Genomic DNA, 22917 nt, shown 5'->3' with positions numbered 1-22917 from the left:
ATAGAATAGACTTTTCAACAAACAAAATAATGAATTTGTACTCCTACCTCACACCATATGCAAAAATTACTCAAAATGGATCAAAGACTTAACTGTGAAAGCTAAATCTATAAAACTTTTAGAAGAAAACATATGAGTAAATGCTTGTGACTTTGGATTAGACCATGGTTTCTTAGATAACAACAAAAATACAAGCAAAAAAAGAAGAAAAAATACATAAATTGGACTTCATCAAAATTAAAAACTTTTGGTATTAAAGAACACTATCAAGAAAGTGAAAAGACAACCCAACAAAGGTGAGAAAATACTTATAAATCATATATCTCAGAGATTTGTATCCAGACATATAAAGAATTACAACTCAATAATGAAAAACATGAAAAGATGCTCAATGTCATTAGTCATTAGGGAAACGTGAATTAAAACCCACAATGAGATATAACTTTACACTCACTAAGATGGCTACGATCAGATAAATAATAAGAAAATAACAACGGCTGGTGAGGATGTGCAGAAACTGGAAAGATTAAACATTGCTGGTGGGAACGTAAAATGGTGGCCACTGTGGAAAATTGTGTGGCAGTTTCTCAAAAAGATAAACAGATAAACAGAGAAGTACCATATCTGACCGAGCAATCCCACCCATGGGTATATAGCCAAGAGAAGTGAACACACGCACTCACATAAAGCCATGCATATCAATGTTCTAGCAGCATTACTCATAATAGCTAAAATGTGGAAACAATCCAAATGTCCATTAACTGTTGAATGAATGAACAAAATGTATGCATATACAATGTGATATTATTGAACCGTGAAAAAGAATGGGGTACTAATACATGATACATTATGAATGAATCTTGAAAACATTCTGTTAAGTGAAAGAAGCCAGTCACAAAACACCACATGTTCTGATTCTATTTATATAAAATGCTCAAATCAGGCAAATCTATAGAGACAGAAAGTAGATCAGTGGTTATCAGGGGAAAAGGAGAGGGTAGAAAAAGGCAGTGACTGCTAGCAGATATGGGGTTTCTTTTTGAGATAATGGAAATGTTCTAGAATTAGCTAGAGTGATGATTGTATAGCATTGTTAATGTACTAGACCCAAAGAATTGTACACTTTCAAATGGTGTATTTGATGTCATGTGAATTTAAAACATTACCAAAAAATAATTTAAAAACCCTCTATCTTGACAAAATTCCTCCCTTATTTAAAAATAAACTACAATTATTTACAAATACAATAACCTCTATATACTGAAAATGTGAAAAGTAGGCTTTAGAGTCTACGCATGGCAACAGGCAGCACCTTGTAAGTACACTTCCTTTGCATACTATTTACAAAATCTCATCTGATGCTTATTTCTCTAGTACATCTCCTTAACCACTCGGCCAGAACTACAGCTTGATGCTTATTTCCCTAAAACAGGGTTTGGCAAACTTTTTCTATAAAGGGGAGAGTGAATAGTTCAAATTTTGCAGACCACGCAAATTCTATCACAACCACTCAACTCTGCAGTTGCAGGACGACAGCACCCACAGACAATGTCATCAAGTATGGATATGCCCCAATACAACTTCATTTAGAAAAGCAGGATGCTGGCTGGATTCAGCCCACAGGCCAAAGTCTACTGACCCCTGCTCTGCTAAAACAAGAATCATCTCCATAAAAGGAATCAACTCTGCTCCAAAATAGTAGGCTGAGAAAATAGGAGAATAAATCCATGTTATCAGCAGTTCTGTGATCAAGCAACTCATTTTTAAAAAGTGTTTTAAGTACTACACATCAAACTGGCTTATCAGTTTGTTGCAAGTTATTATCTTTGCAGGTTCAATACCTAAAAAAACCATACCTAACAACTGTCGCTAAGCCACACCAATTTCTAGCATGAGCTTCGTATAGGCTTCAAGTTATAAATAACTATTTAAAATAATCTGATGAGTTTTTTTTATTATCCTCTTTCAATATAACATACATACTTGTTGATCTGTGCCAAGAACATTCCTTTTAGTGCATAAAATTCAGCTGTCATCTCTTTTGTGAAGTATTTTAAGTTTGTAGATTCAATAACTTCAAGGCCCTGTTGGGGGAAAAAAATGAGCAGAAAGTAAGTTCTTGAAATTTCCAGATCATAATATAAAAACCTCATAAAAATATTTATCTAGGCAATAAGTCCTACAGGTCATTGACAAGTGTACTTTAAATTGACAATGGACTTAACCTACCAAGAATATTTGTTGATCGACAAGTAGTATTTAAAATGAAATCATTAAATGCCATACTTATTCCTAGACACTTAAGGGTATTATTTTCTCCAAAGCTTTATACATCTAATCAGTCACTGTTTTTATTAATATTCCTCTGAACATAGCCAATATCTACCTTACGCCCTCATAATTCTGTAGTGTTTTTCCCCCAAACACATTAACAAAGTATATGAAAAAGAGACCATAAAATGTAATTCAATAGTATAGAAAAGAGACCATGAAATGTAATTCAAATACTCAAGTAGTTTCTCTTCCCTTTCTCATTTTGGAAAGACTGTTTCCCACTACTAAGGCTGAGTTTGTAGAAACTTCTAATCCTCCTTGCTTATTATCTGAATCAGGAGTTTCCATGCAGACACTCTCGTTCTTTACTGACCTCTCTGTGTAAGGGTAGAGACAGTGTCCCCTCGGCACCCTACCTGCATGCACTCATTTTTGCCCATGACTCCTGCCAGTTGGAGGTAGCATTTAACTTGCTGCCGAATCTTCTGGAAGCAATCCACAATAGGAACAGTTGGAATAGTATGAATACGACTTAATATATCCAGAGCCACATTGACTAGTCCTTGTTTTCGGGCAATTTTTCCGTATTGGATGATTGCTGAGGCTGATGCATGAACCCCAAGCATGGCATTATTTGAACTTGGATCATGCTGAGAACTATTTTCATATGCAGTTACAATAGCTGGAGGGCAAAGAAATGAATTATCAGTTCACGTCAAACATTTTTCAAAATGCTCCACAGGAAGGCTTAAATAAAAAATGAAAAACAAACACACGTCTTATGAAAAAGGGAAGTTCTGTAATAAACTCTCGTTACTTTTCCTTGTATTTTATGTCACAACTAAATTATAAAAGGCACTAATTATTGAGTTGAGCACTGTCATCTTGGCTGACTTAATCAGGAAACCACGAAAGGTGTCCTAAACACACATGTCTGGCACAGTTAGGGGATGAGCATGGGGGCCAGAAAAACCAGAAAAGGCTACACAGAGCCACCCCAGAGCAGCTCTTCCTGGGGTGCGGCTCTTCAGAACAAAGAGTGCCACAGCTCACAGCCCTCACCCCACTGGCCTGTGCCTGACACTAGCAGTTTCCAGCAACAATTCTGCTCTAACTAGAAAAATGTAACAGGTAGGGGGAAAAAAACTCTCCATCTTTCACTACCTTCATCTTTGCCCTTGCCATCACTACCACTACCTGTCATAACCACCCCAAAATAAAAAATCTGGGAAAAAACAAAAATAAAACAAAGACATGAAACCAGAACAGTGGGGCGTCTGGAAAATTACATGATGAATGCATGCCGGACCAGGTCGGTTTACCCTGGTAATGATGCTGCCTCCACATGAAGATGCTGCTCCAGTGGGACAAGTCATCAGACACGATGGGCAGCCTGTTCCTCCAGGTCTTCACCACCGTCTTCATGTCGTGGAGGCTGTTGTTCCTCCCCAGGTTGGTCGGCTGTAAACCTGCATTGATTTGTGCAGCTTCCTGAAGTTCAATGATTTGCTGGGCTGCCTGACAGGACCAGCATAAGAGATTGCACAGTAAGCATTATATTAAAGACCACATGAGAAAAACAAACCACCGAGTCAATCAGGAATCTGATTATTGTAAAGATCGTAAGATGCAATTATCGAAGGGAACACTCTAATTTATAGATACCTTGGATGCCACATTTAGTTTATTCTTCACCCCAAACACTACTCTCCCCATGACTCCTCCAATTTTAAAATTCCAGCCTGTGGATTGCGAGAACCAAGATACAGATGCTGAACCTTGCTGCTGGGTAGTCCCCCAAACTATCCTCCCTCCTTTCCATTCCCTTTGCCACCCACTATGTTTGGCTCTTTGACTACCAGTGTCTAAGATCCAAATAGTCTTGCCTCCCTGCCTGCAAGCTTTCCTTCCCCCAATGTGTATTTTAGATCCTACAGCCATATCAAGCACTATCAACCATTTCATCAGCCACATCAAGATCAAAACCAAAACATGGTTCTCCTGGTCTCTGCGGGCTGACAGAATCACATCCCTTACGACTTTATTTAGTCTGCTATCTTGAAACCCCAGACGTGCTGCTGGCTCCAAGCTTCTGATGCTGTCTTCTTACCTGGAATACCCTGGGCCACAACCCTAAGTCTACCAGATTCTATCCATCAAATTCCATCTCCCTTTTCCCTGGCTCCCTATGGCCCAACAGATTTCCCCCTTCTCTAAACCCTTTTTATATTTATTTTCTGTCTTCCTGGTGTAGCACTGAATTTTAGTCTCCCTCCTATTTTAAATTTTGCCTTTTATGGATATATCCTCTCCCTCAGGTTGGATGCTCCTTTGAGGCAGAACCTATTTTAAAAAAAATTTTTTTGGATCTTCCAAATCTAGCACCTATTTCAGTGCTCTGTATCTTGTTGTTTGATCTTAATTATTAAAACTCCCTAGAAGAATTTATGCTTCCCATCTATATTTCAAGTTTAGTTCATTGTATTCAGATTTCTGAAACCTTTGTCTAATCTTGCCCCCCCCACTCTCCCCAGAAAGCTTACTGAAAATAGAACAAAGGGATATTTGTTTTACAACAGCTATACTGAGATATAATTAAAATGCCATTAAATTCAGCCTATAAAGTATATAATTCAGTAGTCTTTGTATATTCTCAGAATTACAGAACATTTACATCATGTCCAAAAGAAGCCCTACCCCTATCAGCAGCCATTCTCCATTCTCCCTCCCCCAGTCCCTGATAACCACTCACCTACTTTGTCTCTGTGGATTTCCCTATTCTGGACATTTTATAAAAATGGAATCATATAGTATGTGGCCATTCGTGTTTGGCTTCTTCACTTAGCAAAATGTCTTCAAGGTTCATTCATGCTGTAACAGGTATCAGTACCTCATTCCTTTTTTATGGCTGAATAATACTCCATTATACAGATGTACATTTTGTTTATCTGTTCTTCAGGTGATGGACACTTCGGCTGTTGCTGCATTTTGGCTATTTTGAATACTACTGCTCTGAACATTCCTGTACAAGTTTCTGTGTGGCTATATGTTTTCATTTCTCTTAGGTATATACCTAGGAGTGGAACTGCAGGGTCATACAGTAACTGTTTCACATTTTGACGAACTGTCAGACTGTTTGCAAAGAGGCTGCAATATAATCCCACCAGCAAAGCATAAAAGTTCCACTTTTCCACATCCTCAATCCTCACCAAGAACGTGACTGCTGTCTTTATGATTCCAGCCATTCTAGAGGATGTGGAGTGGTGTATCTCACTGTGGCTTTGATTTTTATTTCCCTGATGAGTTCACTTTTCTTCACTGTTTTTTCTTTCTGTTCCTCAGACTGGATAGTGTCAACTGACCTGTTTTCAAGTATGCTGACTTTTCTACCGGCTCAAATCTGCTTTTGAGCTCCTCTAGTGAATTTTTCATTTCAGTTTTTTATTTATTCATTTGGTGGATGGCCATCATTTCAGTTATTAAACTTTTACATTTTAAAATGTTTATTTGGTTCCTTCTAAAACACTAATTTCTATTTTTTTATTGATATTCTCTATTTGGTAAGACATCATTCCCACACTTTCCTTTAATTCTTTATGTATGGTTTCCTTTAGTTCCTTGAACACATTTACATTAGTTAATTTAAAGTGCCTATTAAGTCCAACATCTGGGCTTCCTCAAGGACAGTTTCTATTGACTGCTTTTCCTTCCCATATTTTCCTATTTCTTGTCATGTCTCACAATTATTTTGTTGAAAACTGGACATTTTGAATACTATAATGTGGTAACTCTGAAAATTAGATCCCTTCCCCCTCCACGGTTTGTTGTTTTTTCTGTGGGTGTTGTTGCTATTTGTTTAATGACTTTCCTGGACTAATTCTGTAAAGTCTATATTATGTGTAGAGCACAACCACAGAAGACTCTGCTCAGTTAGCTCAGTGGCTGGCTAATGATTACACAGAAATATCTTTAAAGACCTGAACCAGTCAGTAAGTCTCGCGGTCTTTGCTGAGGGCGCTGTGTGCCTGCCGGGGCATGCCCTCAACACTCAGCCAGGCCGTTTTCAACTCTGCCTTAGCCTTCACTTCCTGTGTGTGCACAGGAAGGTGAACCAGAGGTGAACACTTAGGATCTCCTTAGGTCTTTCCTGAGTATGTACATAGGATGTGCATGGCCTTCAAGATTCCCAGGAATATGTTAGAACTTTTCAAAACCCCCATGGACATCTTATTGCCCAGTCTTCCCTTGGTCAGTCTCTTTTGTGCCTCAGCTGGTATTACTGCACCGGGCAGCTGTAATGTTATACAATTACTGTTGATTGTTTTTGACAAATGCCCTCAGACATAGCTTTCTTTAGAGTGAGCTCTGAGTCAGGTCAAATAGAGACAAACCCTGTAAATACAGCTTTTCTAGGGAGCTGCCATACTGGTCAAATACTGCCAATTCTCTGGGAATGGGGTGTTTTGGAGGTCTCTAAAACTGTTTTGCTCTCTGGTGGTGGCTGCTAGGCTGCTGGTTTTCACAGCTACTGCAGAGCTGGGGAGAGGAAGAATAGGAATAGGACAATTAAAATAATGCAAAGCTTATTGATCTTTTTGAAATATAGATGTTTTCCTTTAATAAATGCTCCTTGGATTGTTGCAAGTCTTTGGTTAATTTCCATAATTCCAAAAACTTTCTTCTGACAAAATTCCTCAGTATTCTTGTTGCTCTTATGAAAAAAGAGAATTTCAGGGATCTGTACACTCTTTCTGCCTGAAAGTTGCTCTCTGCAACAGAATTCAGACTCTGCTTTTTCTTGTATCAGTGGTTGATCCAGGAATCCAGTATTGGTGTTTTCAGTATGCCCATGGAATACATTGATCATCTGAAATCTCTATCAAAACTTTAGGTTCACGAATCAGGAAGATGAGAATGTCATTGCATAAAAGTACCAAGACTTTTTTTTCTGGGTTGTGGCAGTTGGGGGCTCACAAGCCATAGTTCAAAATATGTATTTTAAGACAATAAAATACTGTAAGGACTTAAAAAAATTAGATATTGTTTTAATATTTCTAAGTTTAGACAAAAGATAATTATTTGGTTTAATTTTCTTTAAAATAAGTACTTTTCTAACTCATTCTCTCTACCTTCCTTGTGTCAAGTTCTATATAAACAAAAGAGTACTTACCAAAGGACCTAAACAGGCATTTCTCAAAAGAAGACACACAAACGTCCAACATATGAAAAAATGTTCATCACCACTAATCATCAGAGAAATGCAAATTAAAACCACAATGAGATATTACATAACACCTGTTAGAATGGCTATTATAAAAAAGTTGAAAGGTAACAACTGTTGGCAAGGATGTGGAGAAAAGAAAATCCTTGTGCTCTACTAGTGGGAATGCAAATTAATATAGCCATTTCTGTTTTAGTATGCAGGTTCCTCAGAAAACTAAAAATAGAATTACCATAGGATCTAACAATGCCATTTCTGGGTATACTCCTATACCCAAAGGAAATGAAATCAGTGGAAAAGACACCTGCACTCCCATGTTAACTGTAGCATTACTCACAATAGCTCAGATATGGAAGGAACCTATGTGTCCACCACTGGATAAATAGATAAAGAAAATGTGGTACATATACACAATGGGATATTACTCAGCCATAAAAAGGAAGAAAATCTTGTCATTTGCAACATGGATGAATATGGAAGATGTTAAGCTAAGTGAAATAAGGTAGACACAGAAAGACAAGTAGCACACAATCTCACTTATATGTGGGAAGAAGTCAAACTCCCAGAAGTAGAGAGTAGAATGGTGGTTGCCAGAGACTGGGGGAGGAGAACGGATGGGGAAAGGGGAGACGTTGATCAAAGGGTAGAAAATTTCAGTTAGACAGAAGGAATAAGCTTTAGTGATCTACTACACAGAACAGTGACTATAGTACAGAATAACACATTGTATATTTCAAAATTGCTAAAAGACTAGATTTACAACGTTTTTACCACAAAAAAATGATAAGTATATGAGGTGATGAATTTATTAATTAGCTTCATTTAATCATTCCACAATGTAGACATATATCAAAACATCATAATGTACTCCATAAATACATAATACAGGTTGAGCATCAAAACCTGAAAATCTAAAATCCAAAATGCTCCAAAATCCAAAAATTTTTGAGCACCAACATGATGCTCAAAAGAAATGCTCAATGGAGCATTTCAGATTTTGGATTTTCAGTACTCACCTGGTAAATATAATGAAAATATTCCAGAATCTGAAAAAGTTTGAAATCTGAAACACTTCTGGTCCCAAGCATTTCAGATAACAGATACTAAACCTGCATATACAATTATTTGCCAATTAAAAAAAAGAGTAGTTACCAAAATGATCAAAATAAAGTGCTATTAAATGATTTCCTAAAGGCATTCTTAAGGACATCATCTTTGTTTTCTACGAGCATAAGGACTGATAGTGCTATGGTAGGTAAAAATTATCTCTTGAAATGCAGTCAGATTTGTCTATAACCAAATTAATCTACAAATATTTTTCAAGTATCAATCATGAGCAAAGCAGCAAAAGAGAAATAAAAAATTGCCTTTAATTTTACCTCCAAAATACTTGAGTCAGGATTATGTCTGAAATGCTGCATTTTTTACTCTGCTTTAAATGTGTAACTGCATGATAATTTCTACTTAGTTATTTATTCACAATTAATTGTGCCACTCACAATTAATACTTTCTTGCATTGACAGACCTATTAGCTTATACATGCAATCTTTTCCCCTGTTTTCATGCAACAATAACTTTTTCCAAATAGCTATGAGAACAGGCAACCCGTCTTTGTACTTTTAGGGGGAAAAGTCCACTGTTAATAAAAATAAATATTACTTTAGTATGCACCTTTGAAAAAAACAAAAACTAACACATACCCAAAGCAGAAACATCTAAACAAAATAAGCTACTAATTGCTTCAATGAACTTATGGTCCACTATAAAGATTTTGTGGAAAATCTAAGTATGTTAATGAACAACTACACTATGATAAAAATCAAAATACTGGTTTAAGTTCAAAACTACTCTTCCTTTTCTGTGTTTTTTGGTGTTTTTGGCAGCTGTTCAGTGTGGGGGTCTGAACCCTTGACTTCGGTGTTATCAACACCACACTCTAACCAACTGGGCTAACCCAAGAGCCACAAAACTACTCTTTCAAGAGAAACAAAAGTATAACCATTCTGAATTACTGTCGTAACATCAGTGTATAGTTTCATTTACTTGGTAACATTGGTAGCTGCCCTGTGCCAGGCACCAGAGGTAAAACAGAGACAAAAGCTGGCACAGCCCTGGTCATGTGTGTGCATGTGTGTGCACAGCGGCAGGGAGAAATGATAAGTGTGTTCTGTGAAGAGCAGCAGCGTGTGCTAGAGGCTGTGGGGAGAGGATGCCTTTAGATTTCAGCAGCTGAATGGTGGCTGGTGTGGCTGGAACAAATTGCTAGAAGTAGAGATGATGACCTACAAAGGAAGTCAAAGCATAGACTATTTAACCAGCACTCTTAAAGAGTTTCAAAGGTGGGACCCTTGTAGACTGAACAGTGGCATCACACTGATGGTGGTATAGTGGGCACAGAAGAAAATTCCTAAAGCAAAAACCAAAATCGGCAGCTCACTTGTGAGAATATCTTCAGTCTAGAGACCTTAAGTCCCCCAGAAGCTCCAAAATGAGAAGCAACATTTTTTTCTTGATGTTTTAACTCTGCCTTCCTTTCTCCAAGGACAAGTTTAAGTGGGAAAGGACAAGACAAGGGGAAGAAGGTTCCTCTCTGCTGTCCAGCTCAGTCTGCTGTGACAGGACACGAGACAGTGCTCCAGTGAGGGCACTGTACCCACCTGCAGAAGAGGTGTGTGCACATGGGACACCACATGGGGCAGCCGCCGCCACTCACGGATGGCCAGGCTGCTGGCCATTTCCACCAGACGTTCAATAAAGCTGAGCTGCTGTTCCTCGGGATGGCAGATGGCCAGGTATCCTCGGTACATGTTGACCTTCCAAGCCATCTCTTTTGGACAACTGACTTCTACCTGGTAGTGAAAGAATATCATACAAGAAGTGATGGGCATTTTCCCCCTCCCTCATTATAGAGAGTCAAAAAGGAAAAAGTTCACTTTTTAATTTTTTTGTAGCCAATTATGCAAAGCGATAAACAGAAATCAGGCTATAAACAGAAATTTATTTTCTTTAGATAAGTCATGCATTTAGATTGCCTTTTCTTAATTCCAGTGAGTGGAAATCTCTCTAGCTATGAAAGCACACCCCAGGCTCCTTGCATTAAGGTCATGAGTAGTTCCAAGAAAAAGAAACTGATCAATACTGTTATATGACAGAGCAGATGAACAATCACCCCTCTGCCATAAGGTTAGCTGGCATATTTTCAAAGCATTAAACATATACTAATCTCAAATATGACAAATATTGGTATAATTTTGAATTGTTTCCAATTTATACTGTTATCTTGGGAAGTTAATCTAACCTGTTCAGGTTTATAAGAATATAAGGGAACATTCATGAATTTTTACTACCTGTCATTTAAAAGTCACACTTTATCATCTACTATAAATAGTCCCCCAGGATTTTCTGCATCTCAGTATTAGTTCTGTTGGCAAGTGGACAAGCCTGGACTAACTGCAGCTCCTGAGCACAGGGCTCAGACCCAGGTGGGGACCACGTGCCCCACTTCTGTCCCTGAGAGGCCCTTTGTTTGCCCCCTGCCCTCTGAAGAAAGCATGTAACTCATCGCATTGTATCAGTCTCTTACCAAGCATTTAAAAATGTAAATGACAAAAAAAAAAAAAAATTACATTTTCAAACATAATCTCTTTGTGATTAAAAAGATGAAAGGTTATCTCTGTTAAAGGAATTTTATAGGACTCACTGTAACAAGATCAATAAAACAATCCTCCTGGAGCACCTTTGGGAAGTAATAAAAATTATACACATTTTAGTGCCATGATGGTATCTGTCCAAATGATCTACGTGCAATAATAGTAATAACAGAGCTATCTTGCATTTATATAACACTTGGCTTGTTTTTCGACATCTTACTTTTTCAAAGCACATTCACATTCATGGCCCCTCTTATCTCTCAATAATCCAGTGATGAAGAAATTCAAGAAGGCAAACTTATAAATACATCTGCTTCTAACATTATCCTCTAAAGTGACAACAATCTCACATTTTCTGTACTTAAACACTATTTAACATGTGTTTTTACCAATTACACCACCTGCCCTTAGCAACATTAAGAACAAAGGCATTTCTCCTCTGTTTTCCCCCCACTGAAAAACTACCCCATCTATTAAATCAAATCAAGAATGCACCACAAGCAGCCCAATAATCCCAATGCAGAGAAACAAAGACAAAAGTAATGTGTTGAATTCTTTTCTCTTTAAGTTATCAAAACCATTTAAAATTAATTTCCTGCAGACTTCCCAGAATGTTGATTCATTTATTTCAGCTTTTTTCTAAGCCATAAGTAGCTTAAAATTTTTCTAATAATCAAGAGTTTATGAAAGAAGAAATGCATTTGTCGGACCTATGGTTAATATGACATGGCATCTATCCAGCTAAAGGAGACAGAAAGGAACGTTAAAGTGAGCTACAATTACTTACTGTTTTATCAGAATAAAGAAAGGATAATCAACTGCAAGTGCATTCTGACAGCAAAATACATGTATTTTTTTTTTTTTAAAGATGACCGGTAAGGGGATCTCAACCCTTGGCTTGGTGTTATCAGCACCACGCTCAGCCAGTGAGCGAACCGGCCATCCCTATATAGGATCCGAACCCATGGCCTTGGTGTTATCAGCACCGCACTCTACCGAGTGAGCCACGGGCTGGCCTCAAAATACATATTTTTACCTATATAAATGACTGGTTATTTCTTAGAATAACACAAACTGCCTGCATCAGATTAGCAATTTCCCAGATCCCAATGTAAAGTCAAGACCTGGGTTCTATTTCCATCCTCTAATTAATAGTTTGTGATTATTTCTGTTCTTTGATTTTTCACGTTTAAAAAAAAAAGGGGGGGGGACATTACTCTAGTAATAAACTACACACAGTAGCCACAGTGCAAGTTAATATTTTAGGCTCACTGCTTCAAAGCAAGCGGCTCTCGTGTCTGTGCGCCTTTGCTCACAAGCCCCTTTCGTGCCCTCCACTTGAAGAAGTGAAAAGAAAACCCTGAGTGTGATGTAAAAAAAATCTCGTGGGTAAAAGGGGAGGTGAGAACAGGATGGCAGCACCACACCATGACACAAACGCCACAAAGGTCAAAACCTGATGAGCAGCACAGGGACGGGGGGAGGGGCGCAAAGGAGGGGCGAGGGGAAGCCTGCCCACCTTCCAAGTACCAGAGACACACAGGTGGACAAGTGAGAGCGCTAGTGAGCTGGGAGAAAACCACTCCCGCTAGAACTTCATGCCCAGGAAAAGTATTTTTTGAAAGTATCTTTAATTCCTCTTAATTCTTGAAGCAACAGATACTGAGAGAAACGAACTCACCATCAACAGGAAGAAAACACTGAGGTGAGGGCACATGACAGAAGCACATGGATGCAGGAAGAGAGAGAGAACACAAGTGGCTGCACCAAAGACGGCAACAGTACCACATGTTGTGGGGCTGAGAGAACACGGTTGCACTTCCCTCCTGTAGCTTTTCATGCCCCTACAGAAGCTTCCCAATGGGGAAAAGGGAATTGTACTTCTGTGCCCTCTCTCTTGTGCACCAAATTCCTCAGGATGAATTTTTTTTTTTTTTTTTAAAGTGCACCTCAGAGGTTAATGACATAACCTCACTTACACCATACTGCCATCACTTCCGCCATGCATGACATACTTTGAATACAATACTGTTTCACTCAACAAACTTCTACTGACACCAGCTAATGGGCGAGGCCTCTGGGCCTGCAGGGCATACCCTGCTGTCCTTATCTAGTAGGGTTTCTGCCAATATGGTCCACCCATAAAGTTAACTATGTTCTTCCAAATTTCCCCAGACATCATAATTTGATGTTCTCAGAGTTCAAGGCCTCCACACCTGATACTCATTATTGCAGCCAAATGATGAACTCATACCTAATTTATAAATTAACTCAATTTAGGAAAGGTATTAGAAAAAACCAAAAAGAACTCTTCCTTGTCAAGAGCTACCTTTCCACTGCCAAAATGTCCAGCTTCTTCTAAGTGAAAAGAAATCTCCAAAGAGACATTCATGGCTTCAGTGAAAGGAACCAAGAAGGTGTAGGGATGTCTCACCTGCACCAAGGCCTCCTTCATGGCAGTCCAGTTGGACACTCGCCAAGCACATTCCAGGACGAGGTAGGGGTTGATGTGACCTTTGGACTGGCCGTATTCCGTCAAGGCTTCCCACTGGTTCAACTCCTTAGAGCACCTAGAAGACCAGGCATTCAAGAGCCAAAGCTCAGTTACCAACACACTAAGGGATTCAGAAAGGTGGGGAGCAGGTAGCATGTGTCCATCCAATAGAAGAAAGACACAGAGAAGGGAGGACTTCTGTGGGATACCAAGGTGTGCACCACTGCAGGGGAAACTATCTGCCCCCTGGACACCAAGAACTGCTTGCTACTCAGCAAAGAGTCCAAAGCATCAGAGCCATGGAGAGGCAGGAGTAATTTACTGTTTCTCCAAGTTACATGGTTAATTATGCAAGACTGTAAATGCTGTTCTTAGATTTTGGTTTGTTCTTTTCTTTATATAGCCATAAAGTAGCAAAGTCCCCTCTTATAAACACTCATCATGAGAAAATTTTAGAAATGTTTCATTGGGAGCCGGCCCGGTGGCGCACTCGGTAGAGTGCGGCGCTTGGGAGCGCGGTGGCGCTCCCGCTGAGGGTTCGGATCCCATATAGAGACCAGTCCGCTCACTGGTTGAGCACGGTGCGGGCGCAACACCGAGGGTTGCGATCCCGTTGCCAGTCGCGGTATGGGCACGACACCGAGGGTTGCGATCCCGTTACTGGTCACGAAAAAAGAAAAAAAGAAAAAAAAAAAAAAAAGAAATGTTTCATTGGCTCCCTTAACTGAATCTTGAATACAACAAACACTGTGTTCAGCTTACCGAATCCAGTGGTCTTCCCAGAGCTGGTATTCTGGGAAAATAGAAGGGGATGCATTACTCCTCTCGTGTTCTTTTTTGGCTTTATCCATTGCCTTTTCATAGGATTCTTGTGCCTAAGAAAGTTCATAATGGTTTCAAACCACTGTTTAACTAGAAACACAACTTTTTCACTGCCATTGCTCAACTGTTTGGGGTCAGTTGGATCACAGGCCTGGGAGTGCCTCAAGCTCTTCTCCTAGACCCCCTGATGCCCACAGCTCTCTGTTCATAGAGAACAGAAGGTGGGAGGAGGAGGGCAGTGGTGTAATTCCCCACACAGAATGGAATGAGGGGGGTTGTCTAGACCCAGGATTAATTTCTCTGTCCGTTAGTGATCAGAGCAGGAGCCACAAGGCTGTGTCTATGTTTCTGGAGTTTCTGTAGCTCGGTGTCCTACACAGTGCTGGGAATCACATCCTAAAACAGGCCCATGCCACACTCAAAGGACAAACATGAAGACTAAAACATAAGCACTAAAATGCAATCTACCTACCATTTCCACTGGGACCAACAACTTCAGGTAAAGAGCATCCACATTAGCATTTAATGCTAAAGGACTTCAGACTATGCTTTATAACTGCTCATGTCAAATATGTAGGTTTCTCTTCAATTTAAACTTTAATCAAAGGGCCTTTATGTGCAGGATTTAAATGCTTCAAAACTTATCTTAACATGAACTCTGACTTGAGGACACTATTATTATAGAACCATTAAAGATGACCTTTCATTAACCATGCAACCCAGGCACTTCATTCAACAGTGGCTACCTGCTCAAAGAATCCATGCTGCTCATAAGCAATAGCGGTTGCTGTGTCTGAGTATTTGCAACGCTTCTGCCATAAACCAGCCCACATGTCTTCTTCTTGCAACAGAGAATAAAGTTCAGCAAGGGAATCCAGTATCTCCTGAAAACATAGATCATGGTTTCTGAGTGCCTGTGACAAAAGTTTTTTTCAATAAAGCAACTTCACCATATTATCATTTAAAATCATTTGAGGAAAATAAAAAGAAATATTAATTAATTAATTAAAAAGGGAAAAAAGAAAATCATTAGAGAGAGGTATTTATTGAAAGCATGAAGTCACTGGCAAGGAAGAAATTAACAAAACGCAGTGAGTCCTCACCTGCTGAGGTGGAGTTATGCTCTCTTGCTCATAAAACTCTGTTGTTTGCTTTGGCTTAATCTGAAGACTCAGACCTTTTTCAAAAGCCTGGTGCTCTAGCATCAATGTGGACCGGAACCAGAGGTTGTGTGTTTTCCCCAGGTACTTGAGAACACAGGGTCTGATGGGAATCGGTGGTACGCACTGGGACATGGCTTCCACAAAGCAGTTCAAGGCGCTGGGCTGACAATCCCGCTGCACTTGGTGACTGCCACTGCACAGGAATGGACTGATCTCACCTGCGAGAGCCTGAAACCAAAGCGCATGCTAACTCAGGTCTTCTTCAAAAATTGGCAAGGCTTTACTCTCTTACGCAGCATCTAGGAACACTTCTGATAACTCGCTCTTGGATAACAGTCAGTAGTTTCCTCATCCTCTTAAACTTAATAAACACTGTCTTCTTTCATGAGTACTTATCAAAATTATTACATTTTTCAAAAACAGGATTTTAAAAATATACTCACATGCTGCTGTCTGTCAGACAAGATTTTCCACAATCTGGGAAAGAGCTGGACCCAAGTCTTCTCTGCCAGTGTCGTGGAAATGTGACAGAGCTGAACAAAAGCGCCAAGCAGTGCTCCAGTCTGCGGACAGAAAAAGGAGAGCTCAGCTGGCCGCCGGCCGAGACTCACATTCACACTCGGAAGATGCACACAATCTGCTTCTTACTTTGGCAGATGCTCCCCACTTTCAAACTTACAGACACCTGAGCAAATCACAGCGGAGCAAAACTCCATATATTCTAGGTGCTGGAAGGCACAGACATGCTGAGGGACTCAGCAGTGGCACGCCTACATCTGTTCTTAACTGTTAAGGGCGTTTCCTACCATTACTAGTTCCATTACGTACAAGGAGCACAAAAACACTGACAGTGCAGGAGGAACTATTAAGGGGTGTACGGACGTCACCAAAGCAGAGGCCACTGAAAACAGGAAAGCACACACGTGAGGTCAACTATGTGCCAGCAGGTTCAATTCTGAACAAAATATCAAGAACTGTGAAAGTTCAGACTCTGCAGTTGACAGTAGACAAGAGATTGGAGAAAATGACTGAAATGGACTGGAACAGACTGGAATAGAACACCTGGATGACTGGAGCCAGAGTTGAAAACTGAGGGCCCAGTGGGCATATCAAATCCATAGACATGTTTATTTTGTCCACGGCTTTGTCGTCTTTGAAAATCTGAATCAACTGCTAGTATTCCTTATCAACAGCCAGGTTTCTACCCTGCTTATAGCTGATTGGCCCATGAGGCCCCACCTCCCCACATGGCATCAGATTGTGGCTCTGCACAACTGACAGCCCACCATGGTCCCTGCTGCCCCCAACACAGGGACAGAATGTTAGGGACACATGCGTCACAATAAATATGCTTTCATTTTCCCCCAAGCCAGTCCAAGATGGGAAATCACTCTCAAATCCACGCTTCTATTAAAAATGCAGAAAACAGGGATACAAATATTTCGAGGAAAATGGGTGAAAACACTGAATTAAAGCACACTCCTGAGAATCTGATACCCAGGCTGCCCCTACGAACAAGACTACAAGCACATGAGGCTAGTTCATCCTTCGTGGCCACCGTGCGCTTCTCTCTGGCCCACACAGGTCAGATACCTTTTGGCTCCAAGTCAATTTAGCAGAAGCCAAGGGCTGAGGGAGACTGAAAGACCAAGTGAGGTCACAGACCTGCTGACAAATGTGGTCAACTCAAGCTGGGTGGGTGGTTTCACAGGCTCATGGCCTGTTTTAATTTACACGCTATCCCAAAGAGGCCCATACGTGTGTGGATGCTGTTGCGGCCCCACAGCACCAGCAGGGCCCAGGAAGGGGCTGCTGGCCTCCACAGACTTCCCAAAGAGAGGATGACGGCCAATCCTGGGAAAAGAGGCCCAAGAGAGAGAGTCTGCATGCCTGGCGTGCAGGGCCTGAAGGGCCTTCTCTCTCTGGGCTCAGACGCAGACAGGCCACAGAGCCGATGGCACCTGACCACGACACAGGGAGTGGAGCTTCAGGAATGAAAGTGTCAGGGCAGAAACTATAAATACAACAAATTATAATCCCACCTTGCTCTATTAAAATCTTAAGTCACTTTCATAAATACACAGAAGATGAAACAACCACGAGCCCCGCCCGCCCCACCCTGACAGCCTGTGCTCCGCTCTTCCCCACTTCACTCGTCTCGCTGCCTGACGAGTTCACTTCTTTCTGTTCATCACTGATTTCCCTTCACTAGAATTTAAGCCCACAAGAACCAGCTCCTCTTGTCTGCTTTCTTCACTTCTGTATTGCCAGTGCCCAGATCACTGCCTGGCACAGAGCAGGCACTCAGTAAACACATGTGCAAATGACTAAATAAGAGGAAATGTAAAGGGGGCGAATGAAGAAAATGGGACACAGAAGAACGCCCCAAGGGGGAAAGGTAAAATGAGGTCAAACAGAAATCATGCCCTGAGTGCCACACATTCCTGAGAGGTGGGCACAGGTTTGCCTCTGAGCCATCTAGTGACACGTGTCAAGTGGGCAACACACCTGGCTCCAGTGACAGTGGTATCCACACACCTGTGCTGAGGATCATGCTTGAGGGTCTCCCCTGTGGCATGCACCTGAGGGACTGTAATTTTAGGTTGCCAAGGAAGTATGCACAGCCTGAGCAATCCTTTTATATAGGGTGACAACAATAGGGCAGGAGATGCAGGCCATAATGCCTCAGAGCAAGAGAGGGCCAAAAGGGCACCCATGAGCAAGATTCTCCACATGCGGCCACATTTGGTCTACCCCAGCCACAGTCCAGAGAGCAGCCAAGACCCCACAAGGGGATGCGGATGTGTATAGCTGTGACCAAGTCAGCCAAGAAAAAAATTTTAATGGGTAAAGCCAAATAATGACACTTTCAGCAATACACTGCTAAAAGTTACTCTCCTGACAAAACTCCCACAACAAGCTGATCATAAAACTTATCCCAAGGTGCTGATGAGTCAGTATCTACATGGTGACTTATGGTGACCATCTCCCAGAAAGGGCCTTTGGGTTTGAGGACATGGACCTAAAGCCCTTCTTTCTGGCAGTGATGGTGGTAGGGACAGGGGTCTCTGAAGGTGCCTACTCTGTGCAATGACAGCATGCCGTCTACACAGGTGAGGGTGCTCTGCTTCCTGCTCCATCTAGCAGAAGATCAAGCATTTTATGCTTATCCAAGACAACACTTGTGTCATTCAGATAGAAGACTCAAAGACTGATTTAATGCAGAAATTCAGGATAGGTCACCATTTTAAATTTAAAAAATTACTTGTAATAAGTAGTTTATTATGATTTTTTTCTCCTAGCCTCTGATACGAACATAACATTCACTGTTTCTTTGTAACATTCTTCTAAAGTAACTTGATATATGGAGCCTTAACTGATTCTTTCAGGGTCTTTACATAAAAATGATAATATGCATAATTAACCTGAGGGTTTATGGAAGCCAAAGAATATCTATGTGGCTAGATCTCAACAAACAGATACACTGGAAGGTCCCCACCTCTACAGAGTGGATTTGATTTACCACATTAACTCATTCCCATTTTCTCTTCTATAGCTCTTGAAAAATAATCCAGAATTATGTCTCATCATATATTTTTAGAAAACAGTTATACCGTTTCATTCAAGGGACAGTAGTGAAGAAATTAACCTCTTTTTCGTGTTTTCTCCCATAAGATGCTTTCTCAATTCTTTATATTAAATATCTACTTTGGAGTCTCTCAGAACTATAATGGCTTCAATTAAGATGGGAAAGAGAATTAAGTGTAACTGATAAAAGAAAAATGTACACTGCTATAGAATAATCCTGATTTAGAATTCAAAATATTCAGGGGAAAAAAAACTACCCTTCCAAACTTGCACACAAACCTTCACTTCACGGAGAGTATCAAGAAATTTGTCATGTCTGTTGGTTAACATATGCAGCTGGTTCCCAATGTCCTTTTCAGAGAGCTCTTTGGTTTTGGGTGTGCTGGTCTGATCTCCAGGAGCTAGCTCAATATCTATCTCTACGTCCTTAAAAACAAAAATAAACAAGCAAAACCAAAAGGTCAAAGAGTTAAAGAAAATCCAACAAACATTAGCTCCTATGGACTTGTTACACTTTTGGCAAATAAATTTCTTGTTAACTTCCTGGAAATTAATAAGTATTTAAAAAATGTTGAATTCTTTTTTTTTTTTTTCCTTTTTGTCTTTTTTCGTGTCCGGCAATGGATCGCAACCCTCAGTGTCGCGCCTGTACCGGACCGGGACCAGCAACGGGATCGCAAACCTCGGTGTTGCTCCCACACCTCGCTCAGCCAGTGAGCGGGAACCGGTCTGTATGTGGGATCCGAACCCTTGGCGGGAGCGCCACCGCACTTCCCAAGCGGCGCACTGTAGCAGTGCGCCACCGGGCTGGCCCAAAAATGTTGAATTCTATATAAACAAAAACCAGATTAACTAGACCAGACCTATGTCTTTTTTAAAAATGACTATGAAAATGTCACCATTTTGCTTTCATATTTGGGTTATGAAAAACAAAATAAACAAGTCCAAACTAAACAATAAAAATAATAAAGATAATTAAAAATAGCATATCATTCTTCAACATGCAACACGGTTGCCTTGCTCATTCAGATTAAGAATACGGTCAGGGTCACAGCACAGAACATTGGTACAGTCATTGGTACACACAGCACAGTCACTGGTACAATGTTTCATATGACTCATTCCCAAAAAGGAATGAACCATATTTCTGTCCAAAGGCTCTGGGCAGTCACAATCAACAATTCAATCATCAAACTATTCCTTTAGGTCAAGGCATCGACCACTTGGTATGCGCCCTTGAAAATGAAAAGAATCACTTCAAAATTGGCAATTTATTTCTCACACAAAGATTACAGAAAAAGATCAAATCCCTGAATGATCAAGCATTTAGTAACATTGAAGAAAAATTTAAATTCTTATTTGGTAATAAAATGAGAAGATATCCCACATACAGGAGAGGGAATAAACTGCTCCTTTTAGAGCAAACAGGGTGCAGCACCCTCTTTCTATACTGGGTGACTGTCTTTTAAAACACTATACTCTGGACAGAGTGAGCTCCTAGAAGCTAACAACCAAAAGGAAAAGAAGCTTAAAAAATCTCTCTCTAGAGTAGTGTCAGCCACTGCCTCATGGAGGATCAAAAGCCTTCAAGGCCTTGGTTGACAGGTTCTTTGTGGAGACTTTCCCATCCCAGGACTGGGCAGAGATATGGAAGGTTCTCAGCAGCTGCTGGTGGAACCGGTTAGAGCTTCAGTTCCTTCATGGCAGGTATCACTCCCCAAAGCAGTGCTTTATAGTACAACGTGAGCTACTTCTCACTTGGAGAATCTATCTCAAAATTAAACAGCAGTATGGGATGCTTCTCAATCTTAACTTAAAAAAATCAAATTGAACCACACACAGAGCTTTCAGGTAGACACATTTTGATACACTAAAAACATCTAAGGCTAACAGAAAATTCTTCAACAGGGGCAGGAATGCCCAGAGCCCTACCTCTTCTTTGGACTCGCTGTTCTCTCGCTCCCGAGGCTCCTGCTTGACGTGTGTGACCATGGCGAAGGCAGCGCGGTCGTGGCTGTCGGCCAGGTTGATGACGTTGGTTATAGATGGGAGCATAGCTCCCTGGCAGCTGGTCCCGATGGGAGTGCTCTTCTCACACACGGCCAGGAGGAGCTAGAGAGGTTTGTGGGAAAGAAGGCAAACCTAAGGCATATGCATTGCATTCAGGGCGTAGGGAAGCACGGTTATGCACATGCAGGTGACCTGAACCCACAGCTCGGTCTACGCTTCTCACTGAGGTTAGACAAGTCTGGACTTCTCTTCCAGCTGTCCCTCACTCGGGGACCTCGACTCAGCAGTTGCAAGGGTAGGCTTCTTTTCCTGTCCTGTCAGAGGCAGGTCCCACACATACAAGTCTTTTGCTCCACTCATCGATCCTTCCTCTTCTCTCATTGCCCATATCACATCACCAGGCTCCACCAATTTAACCTCCTGAGCACCTAGGCGCCATCATTTCCCACCTGAATCAACCTCCTAGCTCATTTCCAGATTCATTCTCCACACTGCTGGCTTTGTTACTTCCCTCCCGACACCCTCCGATGGCTTCCCACAACCTCAGGGGACAGTGCGAGCTCCTCAGTGACATGTGCAAGATCTAACCTGCCTGGCTTTCTAGTCAGATCACTCCCCACCTCACCACTGGGCCTTTGCACAAGCTGCCCCTTGACCAAGCCACTTTTGCAATCTTTTGGCAAATATTCACTAAGCATCCACTATGTGCTGTGGAGGCCCTGGAGATCCATTTGACAACATCACAGAGATGGTGTCCCCTACACCCATGGAGCTAAAGTGTCAGAAGGAAGGACAAGACCAGACACATGCTGACTGTGATAATGTGGCCAGCAGAGTGGACTGCCAGTATCAAAGGGTACCCCACTTTATCAAGAGTGTGGCATATTCAAGAACATGAAAGGCCAGCATAGCTGGAGACTAATGAGTGAGGGAGGGGGCAAGGCAGGGCTGGAGAGAGATAAGGGTCCAGTCACTTGGGGGCTGTGAGGCTACATCCTAGAGGCTGGATTTTACACCAAGTACAATGGTAAGGAGTGATGAGGTCTGCTTTACTCTTTCAAAGAGAGAGCCATGGTAGGTAGGTGGGGAGGTGGATGAACACTAAGAAACCACAGAGTGGCTTTGAACGGGTATACCCCAGTGATGGGCCAGATACACAGGGACAAAGGAGGAAAGGGATCAAGGACTCCTGGCTACGCTCTTCCACTACTTGACTCGTGTGTTCCCATCACAGTCAATGTCTTTTTCACCTTTGTATTTTTAGTACCCGACCCAGTGCCTGACACCTGATCAGCAATTGACAGGTCTCTTGAATGAATGATGGGTAAAGCAGGGGACCTTGCCCACTGTGATGCCATTAGTAAAAGTCCAAATATATGATGTATATAGCACCAAGAAAACACCCATTCAGCACAAACAGGAAATGTTTTTAACTTGGCTTCATTCATTCTAGGTAAGCTGATACAAATTACTTACATAGCACTGGTAGCCTGCTATCAAAAACCTAAGTTGCCTGGTGCCTTAGTTGATGAATAAGCCAAAGAATGAAGGTTAGCTGACTTGAATAACTAGCAAACAAGAAGTCTCAAATATCAAGGAGCATCGAATGCCCATCCTCCTCTAGGTCTGGACTTCATTTTTGTAACACTGACCTTTTTTTTTTTTTTTTTTTTTTTTTTTTTTTTTTTTTTTTT

At 41.1% G+C, this 22917-nt stretch overlaps 1 protein-coding gene across 2 annotated transcripts in view; it reads right to left on the bottom strand.

The window, feature by feature from the left end:
• Positions 1-22917, bottom strand: part of TRRAP (transformation/transcription domain-associated protein) — a 136329-nt gene that overhangs the window by 24967 nt on the left and 88445 nt on the right. The window contains exons 51-61 of one of the 2 annotated variants that reach the window (XM_008588784.1): positions 21146-21325; positions 19493-19639; positions 16069-16188; positions 15566-15853; positions 15209-15346; positions 14403-14515; positions 13581-13716; positions 10154-10345; positions 3564-3792; positions 2691-2956; positions 1984-2084 (exon numbers count right to left, since the gene is read on the bottom strand). In XM_008588784.1, coding sequence (XP_008587006.1) covers positions 1984-2084; positions 2691-2956; positions 3564-3792; positions 10154-10345; positions 13581-13716; positions 14403-14515; positions 15209-15346; positions 15566-15853; positions 16069-16188; positions 19493-19639; positions 21146-21325 — 1910 coding nt within the window. The remainder of the gene's footprint in view (positions 1-1983; positions 2085-2690; positions 2957-3563; positions 3793-10153; positions 10346-13580; positions 13717-14402; positions 14516-15208; positions 15347-15565; positions 15854-16068; positions 16189-19492; positions 19640-21145; positions 21326-22917) is intronic. The other variant, XM_008588785.1, reaches the window with a different exon arrangement.

The sequence above is a fragment of the Galeopterus variegatus genome, unplaced genomic scaffold (assembly GCF_000696425.1).
Source record: "Galeopterus variegatus unplaced genomic scaffold, G_variegatus-3.0.2 Scaffold5034, whole genome shotgun sequence".
Lineage (NCBI taxonomy): Eukaryota > Metazoa > Chordata > Mammalia > Dermoptera > Cynocephalidae > Galeopterus > Galeopterus variegatus.
The sequence above is the reverse complement of the archived record's forward strand: the minus strand, read 5'-3'. Positions and strand labels throughout refer to the sequence as shown.